General features: G+C 35.2%; 1 protein-coding gene across 3 annotated transcripts; it reads right to left on the reverse strand.

The window, feature by feature from the left end:
* Positions 1 to 668: 668 nt before the first annotated feature.
* On the reverse strand, positions 669 to 4,092 carry LOC126623354 (beta-glucosidase 12-like). Of its 3 annotated transcripts, XM_050292221.1 has the most exons (13): positions 3,891 to 4,092; positions 3,674 to 3,743; positions 3,350 to 3,408; positions 3,112 to 3,187; positions 2,860 to 2,937; positions 2,678 to 2,765; positions 2,341 to 2,596; positions 2,041 to 2,156; positions 1,719 to 1,936; positions 1,551 to 1,582; positions 1,353 to 1,455; positions 1,101 to 1,209; positions 669 to 984 (listed from the first exon to the last, which is right to left on the reverse strand). In XM_050292221.1, exons 1-13 carry the CDS (start codon positions 4,059 to 4,061, stop codon positions 786 to 788), a joined length of 1,575 nt encoding a protein of 524 aa, XP_050148178.1. In that variant the 5' UTR covers positions 4,062 to 4,092; the 3' UTR covers positions 669 to 785. The 3 variants fall into 3 exon arrangements, with proteins under 3 accessions (XP_050148178.1, XP_050148180.1, XP_050148179.1); XM_050292223.1 differs by lacking the exon at positions 3,350 to 3,408 and having other exon boundaries at positions 3,908 to 4,031; XM_050292222.1 differs by lacking the exon at positions 3,350 to 3,408 and having other exon boundaries at positions 3,891 to 4,030.
* Between the last annotated feature and the right edge of the window lie 7,467 nt (positions 4,093 to 11,559).

Here is an 11,559-nt window from a genome sequence, read left to right on the forward strand (position 1 = left end):
CAATTCAAGCGTACACTTTTTCTTTTCTTCTATCAAAATTGTCATGTAACCCAAAGTCATATGCAAAGTCAGCTAACTGAAAACATTTGTGTTCAGTTGTGTAAAAAGTAGAGTACGCTTTAATTGAAAAAATAATCATTAATACAATTAGGCAAGAAAGGCAAGATGATTCTCCTGAGGAGTTAGAAATATTTTGACTTCAACAAAAAGATATTAACAAGGTTTTACATACGTACCTGCAAGCTCAAAGCTGCAGTATTATCTCAAAAAAAATTAATAAATAAAAAAAATAAAATTATTCCATCTTAAATTTTATTTGTGGCGTAGCTTATTATTGTCCTTATTAACAAAGGAAAACTAATGAAAAAAACTTGAAAATTTTGAGTTTTAACGATAACGAAAAAATAAAAGGTAAAGTGAATAGTACCATGATTGACATTTTAGTGTAAAATTGTGGTTTTTTGTTAAAGTGAACAGTACCAGAACTTTTTCGTTAAAGTTCCCTATTAACAATTACTACTATGTCGAACTGAGTTTCCTTACAACAGGACCTATTAAAATGATAACTTATTACAATGTAAAATTTATTCCTAAACCCAAACAGGGACCAAAACTTTTTATGACTACAAATAAGTTATTCGTTTATAGAGAAAGGTTTGATTGTAGCATTCACAGGACTTATAGCTTTATTGAATCTCAAGAATGTTTACATTATTGCAAGGAAATACAAATGCATAAGGAATTGAAATATAAATACATAAAAAAAAAATTATCCACTCAAATGTTTATAATGAACTATAGCTTTCTTCGAATTTATTCTTCTTAAGCAAATTTTTGAACCAGTGTGCTGAGAGTTTTGGGTATCTTTTCAGCCCATCTTTATAATCCACGTAGTTTAAACCAAATCGGACAGTGTATCCAGAAGTCCATTCAAAGTTGTCTAACAATGTCCATGCAAAGTATCCCTTCACTTTCGCGCCATTTCTGCACACACACACACAAATGTACAAATGGGTTAGGTCAATATAATGATTAAATAACCATAACATAAGAAGGCTAGGCAGTATATAGCCTTAATCATTTTGTTAATAACTACTTACTTGATCGCCGCTTGAAGGTAACACAGGTGACGATAGTAGTAGTCAATTCTACTGGTATCATGAAGGGCCTCTTCAAGTGATAGTTCTGGATTATTCAACTCTGATACACCTATGTGCATATTATTACACACAAAAAATTAAATTTGGTTTCTTCCTCTAAAACTAAAAGAAAACGTGTAGTTTCATTTTACACCACTATAAATATGTGAAACTTTTGCAATTAATCAAGGCTTAAAAGTTTGTATTACATACCATTCTCAGTAATATAAATGAGTGGATCATTATATTTTTCCTTTGTGTAAAGCACAAGATCGTGAATTCCTTTTGGATATACATATAACCAATCCGAAGCAGCCTGCAACACCATTTGAAGATAATACGTAAATGTTGGGGAAAAAAACACTACTCCTCCAAATGCAAATAGCTCAAAATGATAAATTTGATATTTACCTGTGGACCAATGAGTACTCCATTAAGCTCAGCTGCCACAATATTTACAAACATTAGAATACAATTGGTGTAAATATTAGAATATAATTAAAGTAATTAAGAAGTTAAACTAGGCAAAGAAGTACAAAGAACTTAAGCTATTCAAACTAAGTTTCCTTTTGCACTCACTTGTAAGATCAGCACGAGAATCTGTTACGTAGCTTGCCGGTAGTGAATTGTTCTTGGGTGCACTACTTGTGTATCTAGCAGTATAATAATTTATTCCAAGAAAATCAAATGATCCGTTTAGCAACTTGGATTGTTCTTTTGTGAATTTGGGCAATCTTTTCCCAACAATTGATCGCATGGTGTGTGGATAGTCACCACTTGTTAATGGGTCCAAAAACCTACAAAACATGACAATTCCGGATATTAGCCTAATTATATTATTATATATAAAGAGTACTGCTAGCTAGGTATGGGTTGATATATAATTTAATAAGACACTTGCCATCCAAACATAAAATCCAAAGATCGTAAGGCAGCATCTTTATCTTGCTTTGAATCTGAAGCAGGCTCAAACCAGTCTGACACCAATGTTATCCCTATCAAGCCTTTTTGAGTTGCCTACACAAAAATATGAATTTTGGTTGAACAAATAGGAGCTGTGGAAAAAGATACAACCTTTAGATTATCTCACTACAGAGAGTATTCCCTCTTGTATTACAACTCAATAATAATGATTCATATAGAATTCTCAATTAGGAGCCAATAATCTGTCCCCAAAAAAAAAGAACAAAAGTTATAGAACCTGATATCTATTCTTGTACAATTCTACAGCTGCTCCATGAGCAAGAAGAAGGTGGTGTGCCACCAAGTATGGTTCACTGGCTGAATCTCCACCGGTGCAGTTTAGGTTTTGCCAAGAAGAGCAACGTCCCGGTACTTGAGTACCAACAGCATAACCCATGTAACTAAAAGTATATGGCTCATTTTCCGTGAACCAGTGCTTGACTCGATCACCAAATTCCTTATAACAAAGTTCCGCATAGTCTTTAAAATGTTCGCTGTAGATACACATTTATGTTACGAATATCAGTATGTATTTTATCAAATTATCACTGAGAGAATAAATTTTGTTCACTTACACAATACGAGGGCTTAAGAAACCACCATATTCATCTTCTAAAGCTTGGGGAACATCCCCATGAAAGAGTGTCACAAATGGCTTTAATCCTATATATACATGATCAGTAAAATCAAATTAAAAGTCTGATTGAATGATGTTCTAAAAATTCATGTAATAATTGTTTAAGGTAGGATGATTAACCATTGCGTAGGAGTTCATCGATGAGATTGTTGTAATAATCAATTCCTTTTATGTTAACGCCACCACTTAACGTTCCATCTAATTAGAACAAAAATAACAAGAAAAATAAGGGTTATACAGTAGATAACTCGATCACATTAATTTAGTTAAAAGTATATAAAGAGAATAATTTTCTCGTAGGACAAATAATTCTTATGCACAATATATATTGACATTGGTCCCAACCAAATATGAGGATGTGGAGCAACTTACTTGGTAATAATCTGGACCATGAAATAGAGAATCGGTAAGCATCCAACTCCATATCCTTCATAATCCCCACATCTTCCTAGAATGACAAAAGGATATATATCATAATAAGAAAAAAATTTAAAATTAAATATTGAGGATCTCATTATATTGTGTTTTTTATAAAGGCTCCAATTTAATATGTTAACATGTGCCCTTCAAGTATAAACGGTCAAGAGAATAAAGTGATGAGATTCTAGACCTTATAGCGGTGATATTGATCAATAGCAACGTCTCCGTTACTGCCATCGGTGATTTTTTCTGCACTTATTAAAAAACATAATGGTGAAATCCATATCATATGCAAAGTATTTTATGTGCGTGCGTATTGATGAAGTATATACATATACTGTACATATCACATGACCACGTACTATTTGTCTCCCAACAAAGTGCATGGTTATCAGAGGGGTTGGAGTTTTTTAGGTATACTTGTCCTCATGAAGAAAAGAATGAGGTGCTAATTATACTCCTTTGAAATGAAGTAGCTAAACTTTTCATATTACCAATTGATTAAAATACAGACCTGGATGTTTGTGGGTGTAGGTATCCCATATGCTTGGTCCTCTTCCATCTTCTTTTACTGCACCTTCATACTGAAATATACATACATGCGTATTTGTAAGTGTACTACCACACACGTAAGGAAGATGTCAACATTATAATTCATGCATGTATAAAATATACCAATAAAATGGTAAATAATCCCAGAAGATATATATATAATACATATATATATTGACCTGGTAAGATGCAGAACCTGTGCCAAATATGAACCCTGGTTCAAAACTGTTGCGATTGAGAAATTCACAATGAACAGGTGGATCCGTATTAGCAGCTTTGCTATTTGTCAATGCAAAGCCAATGAGTAGCAGCACACCAAAGAGCAAAGATCTTGAATATTTCATTGCCATAACTTGGGAATTTTGATATCGATCGTGATAATTAAGTTGTCTCTTCCAGGAATACTGCATGGGGTTTATATAGAGGAAGGGAGGAAGGGATATGGTGTCCACGTACTTGCTCATGAGAATAGTAAAGGGTTAAAATTCGAATTGAATTTTGAAGTCCTAGTTTAAAGACCAGGTCATGGTCTGCAGCTTAAAAGAAAGCACGTTTCATGGGAAAGGGATCCTCTCTGGTTCCCTTCCACCAAATCCACCAATCAGGACCCTTAAAATTTGATCAAACGGCTAAAGTTATTATAACTTTTAAAGGGGCCCTGTTTTTAGTCGTTTGATCAAATTTCAAGAGTCCGGATTGGTGGAATTGGTTGAAGGGATCCGGAGAGAATCCCTTTCCCGTTTCATGAACCCAAAAGTTGCGTATGTACGTAAAAGAATGGATAATCCTTGCATTCCACCAACGAGGAATGCACATGTTCTACAAATTTTACATTGGGATGGTTCAGTTTCTTAATATTTATTTGAAGATCATCTAAACAAAAAGAATTATTCGAATTTGAGATCATTTAGTCATCTAAATTTATGAATCATATTGACGGTTTAGACACCAAGTAAAAGATTTATAATGAACTATTCATTATATTGATACATTTAGATGACTAAACAGTCTTCAATTTGAACAGTGTTTTGTCTATATGATATCCAAATTGAGATTAAGAATAGGTAGGACTTGTGATTATGTTAAAAGTAAGATAAAGTAGACAACTCTTCGATCGATCTCATCTTAATCTGAAATGATCAAATACCCTTGAGTTTTCCAACAAGAGAAAAATATTATCTGCGTTCGGAAAGAAAGAGTCATTTATCTGCATTTTTATATTATGTCTGCGAACTGTTGAAGGCTTCAATACCCAATACCCATTCTGAAGGTCAATATAAAAAAGTTGAGTATGGACGAGTTTAATAATGTAATATGAGTCAACTTGAAGCCATAACTTCTGAAGGTCAATATTGACGATCAGTGATGAGATTTTTCGTATGCGCCAGGCTCCAGCTAGCTACAGAGACTTGTTCAAACAGTAGAAAATTATTTGACCCAATAAAAAAGTAGAAATTTATGACCTGAATTCTTTACGTAAGTACATAACCGATAAGGTTGAAGAATTTAATCTTTGAATTAAATCCTGATCTTTTTCTTCTTGTTAGAGTTTTAATATTGAAAGCGTCCTGTTATCAAGGGCGAACCTATTATGGCGCAAAGAGGACGGCCGCCCCTCTTCTAGCCGGAAAGAAGCCTAGGAGTCTGATATTCTGTGCTGCCACACCTCTAGTTCTATCGGAAATGAGGTCTGGTTTGCTGAAGGAGGAGCAGCCTCCTTGTCCCAACGAAGAAGATGATGCAGAGAGACTCATTTTCTCTCTCCCTCGTGGCAAAGTAAAATTTTTGTCTTCTTTGGTTGTCATCCTATGAGCTTCTGCCACCTTTAATACTATTCACTAAAGCCCTTATGAATTGGGAGGTGATATATATATATATATATATATATATATATATATATATATATATATGCCGACAACAAAATCGGGAGGTGTGGCACCAAATATATTACATCAGTCACCACTTGCATGTCTACATCACTTAGCCTATGCTTTTTAGCTTTGGTCTGGAATTGTGATGTTTTTTTTTTTTTTAAATATAGCTTATTAAAAAATTAAAATATTAAATGTGTTTGATAAAACAATAAAGAAATATTTTTTTATACAAAATTTGTTGGCAATGATTGTGAAAAAGTATAGAAAGGAAAAGTCTACTATGTTTCTAAAAGCAATGTCTTTTTTCAAAATATAGTGAGCTACTACTTGAATTTTCATTTCATACCATCAAATTACTAAGACACTAATTAAAGCAAAAATTCTAACATTTTTATATGTTGTATGTTAAATAAACCCAAACTCCTAATTTAGGTATAATTTTTTCATTGTAATTAGACACTAATTTATATAATATATAATAATTTACTTAAATCTGCCTAGTCCGCCTATGCCTCACATAGGCACTAATGCCCAATCAGGTGTCCAACTAGCACCCAACAAAGCAACGCCATTTAGGTGTTTAATTAAAAACAAATAAATTATACCTCTTCAGTCTTCACCTGTTTCCCTCTTTTAAACTCCACAAATTAGCACACACCTTGTGGTATGACTGTGACATGCAGGACGTTACTTTTTCATGCGTTTCGAAGAGGTAGTACGAATTTATAGTCATATGCCTTTCTAGGAATTAGTAGCAGGAAAACTATATTGCTAGCATACTCACTCTGGATTTCGGTTATTGTATGCGTTGTTATTCAATTTTGGTTTTGATAAATTGGAATTGGTGTAATAGGAATCATTATGTGATGATGTGCTTGATTATACTATTGTGGATGCAAATTTCCGCTGTATGTTAATTTGACAAAAATGCACCTACAAAATTATAACACCTTCGATTAAGGCCAAAAGCCTCACGCGCCCACGATGAACGGCAAGGCTTTGGCCGAAGAATCTCTGATACCAAAGTTATTATTTTTAAAAGAATGTATTCTTAGGAGTTTTTGGGCAGCAAAATGGTTTAGCATTTTAGTGGGATGCGTGGGGTATTTATAGGAGGGTGACCGGCCATACACCTTCTTCATGGGATTATTTTTGTTCCTTCTCATTCAGGTTCAAATTCACTGAAAATGTCATGGCAATTGCATTTTCAGCTTTCTAGTCCCATACACATTCTTCATCAAATATAACATTGTTTGACACAAAAGCCTTCTTGATTACTAAGTTACAAACACTGTAACCTTTCACAACTTCGCATAACCAACAGAGATCTCTTTCACAGAAGCTTTATCCAGTTTTATCTCAGTTGTCCAGGAACATGATTGTAACAAATGCAGCCAAACACTCTGAGATGTTTTATTCTTGGCTTTCTACCACTAAATGCATCAAATGGATTCTTGTCCTGCAAAGCTTTAGTTGGCATCTATTTAGAAGATATACTGTAGTGTTAGAAGCTTTTCCCCAAAAATCATAAGGTAGATTCTTATCAAGTAACATGCCTTTAGCCATTTCAATAATGGTCATGTTCTTCCTCTCAGCAAGACCATTTTATTTAGGGGAATAAGCCACTGTCAGTTGCCTTTCAAGGCCTAGATCATCACAGAAGCTTTGAAACTCTAGAGAAATATATTCTCATCCTCAATCACGTCTCGATTTGTGAATTTGATAACCACTTTCAAGCTGAACCATAGCTTTAAAGCTTTTAAATACACATAATATGCCTGACTTAGGCTTCAAGAAATATAGTCAGCACATTCTGATATGGTCATGAATAAATATCAGAAAGTGTCTATTTCCACCAAGTGTAGCGACCTGCATAGGACTACATACATCAGAGTGTATCAACTCCAATGGCTTATTTGCTCTCCAAGTCATTTCGTTATTGAATGCCTCTCAGTGATGTTTTCCTACGATGCATCCTTCAGAGACAACATTTGATTTCTTCAATTTAGATAGGCATAATACCATTTCCTTATCAGCCAACATATGCAAACTCTGAAAATTCAAGTGACCAAATCTTTTGTGCCACTCTAGAGAGTCTTCTTCAGCTATTGCTTTCAATGCAGATGGCATTATATCCTTCATGATGAGAGGAAAACATATGTTTCCTGTCATTTGTATTGCGACCACATGTCTTTCAAGGCTTCTATCTTTAAATATTTCAACTTTATCATCTCTAAACAATAAGAAATATTCATGCTCCAGCATTTCGCCTACACTTAGCAAGTTTTTATCTAAATCAGGAACAAGCATAACCTCTTTGATATGCCTCGTACTATTTTTGGTTCAATCACCAAGGTTCCTTTTGCAATCGCTTGTTTTGTAATATCTGTATGTTTCCTATCTTAAGCCATGCAGTGCCACTTAGTACTGCAGTCTAGTGGTATTTCTCTTCACTTTTAACCACTATTCTTAAAATCTTCGCCTAGCGCCGCCTAGGCACTAGGTTGTTGGCCACCGCCCTGATTAATGCCTAAGCATTTGAAAATTAAGAAAGGGTGCCTAGACCTGATGAGGCACCCACCTAGACTACCTAGGCACCTGCCTAGGTTGCAACTACTTAAACAGAAAATAGATAACTTTCATTTTCTATTTTACTCTTTTCAATAAATTGGAAGAGACTTGTTGAATAGTTAAATGAACAAACACTACATGTTTGTTCCTCATGTTTTCATTATGTTCCAATACTTCATAATTATATGTCATTATATTTTGGAGTTTATGATGAAATTATATATATTTTAAGTGCAAACGGGACACTTATTTACACGAAACATAATAGATTTACTTAAATCCACCTAGTTCGCCTAGGCACCTAGACCGCCTAGTCACCTAATAGAAGCATATTTATGCGACTGAGTTAGCTTGTTCTCATGCATTTATGTTGTTATTTCTTAGTTAATTATGTATTTTAAGCTATTTTCGTGTGTTTGTAGGTCCAAAGGGTTAATGTGGCAAAGAAGTGCATTTTGGAGCATTTTTTGGCATGGAATGGATAGCTTATGCTTGGAGCAAAAGGAATGGACGAAATTTGAAGTTTGTGCATCATCATCTCCCTATAAATAACCATTTTAGCACACTCATTTCACCCAACACATCCACTCATTTCTACCACCCAACACATTCACCTACCACTACATCCACTCATTTCACCCAACACATCCACTCCTTTCAACCACCCAACACATTCACCTACCACTACATCCACTCATAACCACCACCCACTACATCCTCTCCCTAGCCTATAAATACATCCACCCTTCACCATAACAAGGGAGAAAAAAATCCATCCAAAACACACACACATCATCTACACAATTCTCCACTCTTTGCCGCATTCAATACAACATTCATCCAAACACATCCATTCATCTTCACATCCATTCCTCCATACAAACAAACCTTCAAACACTTACCAACACCTTGTGCCGTAGCAAAGGAAGGGAAGGAAAGTGCTTGGACGTGCTTGCTATCCAACTTGGATCGTTGGAGTGTTTAGGTGTTTTCTTTCTTTTGTTTCCAATGTTTAAATTCATTTTCTTTTGTTTTGTTGTGAATATGAGTGGCTAAACCCCTCTTGGCTAGGGGTGATTTCAAAGCCATGATTATGTATGCAATATAATTTGATAAATTCCAATTATGAACTCTTGAATGGTGAATACAGTTGGCTTAACTATTTGATTGATAACTTATTTGTATTTGTTAATTAAGGGTCGACACTTAATTGGCATGCATAAATCCGTTGCTAGAATATAAGGAAGTTTCACATAATCATTACAAACTTATATTCACATGTAGTGAAGGTCGCTTATAAACGATCGCGTTAAGTTCAATTCCTAGCATGAGTGACATGATGTCATAGTTGCAATTGCTTTGTCAATGCTTATGATTTTCATTAAACATAATGATCTTTTATTGTATCTCTATTATGATGTCATGTAGGGAACTTTAGAAGAATGTTTTGGGTTGTCGAATGATGTCATCCAATCCAATAAAACAAGGAAAATCTGAGAGTTAACTAGTGATGTCACGGTTAATTTGGAGCATTGTCGTTCATAATTCAATGAAGTAGTAACTGGAAATCGAGTTATTTGCATACATGTCATGTGTGGAGAAAAAGCCTCTAGCTATCCCATCCATCATCTTATTTCTCAAATTTGTTTTACAATCTGTCTAGTTTTTCATACTTGTTTGTTTGTTTCAACTTCGTCCAAAACTCAATTCCCATTTACTTTAGTGTGTCTAATTAGTTAGAATCTATTTTAATTTGTGTTTTTAAGTGTTTTGATTCAAGTAAAAGTCAATTTTCGTCCAAAGTGATTCCTAGTGTCTAGTTTAAGTTTAGTTGGTTGTTTTAAGCTGTTTTGAGTATTTTAAGTTTTCTTTGAGTCTTGAGAGTCTTATTAAGTGTTTTTAAGTTTAGTTTTATGTTTTTGAGTCAGTTTGGAGGTTATTAGCAAGCCCTCCTAATCCCCGGTCCAGAACGATCCCTACTTACATTCTTTACTACAATTAATAAAAGAGGGTTAAATTTGTATGATTATATATTTCGCATCAAGCTTTTGGCGCCGTTGTCGGGGATTAGCAACTTTGCTAATCCCTTATTATTTCTTTTTATTTATTTTCATGTGTTTTTTTTCCTAGTTGCTGATTTTACTTGTTTTCTTGTTTTAGGTGGTTTATGACTCGAAGTTCTCAACCTGTTCATAAGCACATCTTTGACTTTGACGACAATTTTGAACGAACTTTGAGACGAGCGAGGAATCAACAAGAACCCCAATCATCTCAACCTGCACCAGATCCTGAAGAAGACAAAGTAGAAGAGCAAGAGGAGGCCACGATAAGGACTTTTGAAGAAGTCCAAGATATGGCAGTAGACAATCGAACAATCAAGGAGCTTTCCGCTTCAGGATTGGACAATGCTCTGCCTTTATGCATTCAATATCCAAGGGAGGCCCAAAACAAGACCGACGAGTTCGAATTAAAGTCTAGTTTATTGCACCATATTCCTAAGTTCCATGGGTTGTCCATGGAAGATCCTAATAAACATTTGAAGGAGTTCGAGGTTGTTTGTTCGAGCATGACCCCTGTGAATGTTGATGGGAGCATTCTGAAAATGAAGGCTTTTCCCTTTTTTCTCTTGGAAAAGGCTAAAGATTGGTTGTATGAGCTAGCCATCGGAACTGTCACATCATGGGAGAGTATGAAACGGGCATTTTTGGAGAAGTTTTTCCCAACTTCTCGAGTCATTCTACTACGCAAAAGGATTAGTGGCATTCAGCAAAACCAAGGTGAATCCTTTCCCACTTACTATGAGCGTTTTAAAACCCTTGTTGCTTCATGTCCACAGCACCAGATGAAGGAGGATCTTCTTCTGTAATATTTCTACGAAGGGCTTCTACCAATTGAACGCTAAATGTTGGATGCCTCAGCAAGAGGAGCTTTGGTGGACAAAACACCCATGGCTGCCAAGACCTTAATTGCTAATCGAGCATTGAATGCTCAACAATATGAAGGCGTTGGTCAAAGAGACAACCCACAGCAGCAAAAAGTTAATGAGGTAAGTGCTATTTCCGAACTTCAAAATCAAATGGCTAATCTTACTACTCTTCTTTCACAGGTGGTTGAAAAACCAAAAGAACAAAGTGTAACTGCTTATGGCGTGTGCTCAATGAATGGACATCTCACGGATAAGTGCCCTCAATTGATCGAGAATGGAGGGTGGGAATCTGCCAACGCCGTGGGTTTTGGGAGTCAAAACCAACCAAGGAATGATCCGTTCTCGAATACATACAATCTAGGTTGGTGAGATCATCCAAATTTCAAATTGAGGGAACCCCAACAAATCCAACAACAAAGTGCATTCAGACAGCAACCTCCGGGATTCTATCAAAGGCCGTATACACCCACACAACCC

The sequence above is a fragment of the Malus sylvestris genome, chromosome 5 (assembly GCF_916048215.2).
Source record: "Malus sylvestris chromosome 5, drMalSylv7.2, whole genome shotgun sequence".
Taxonomy (NCBI): Eukaryota; Viridiplantae; Streptophyta; class Magnoliopsida; order Rosales; family Rosaceae; genus Malus; species Malus sylvestris.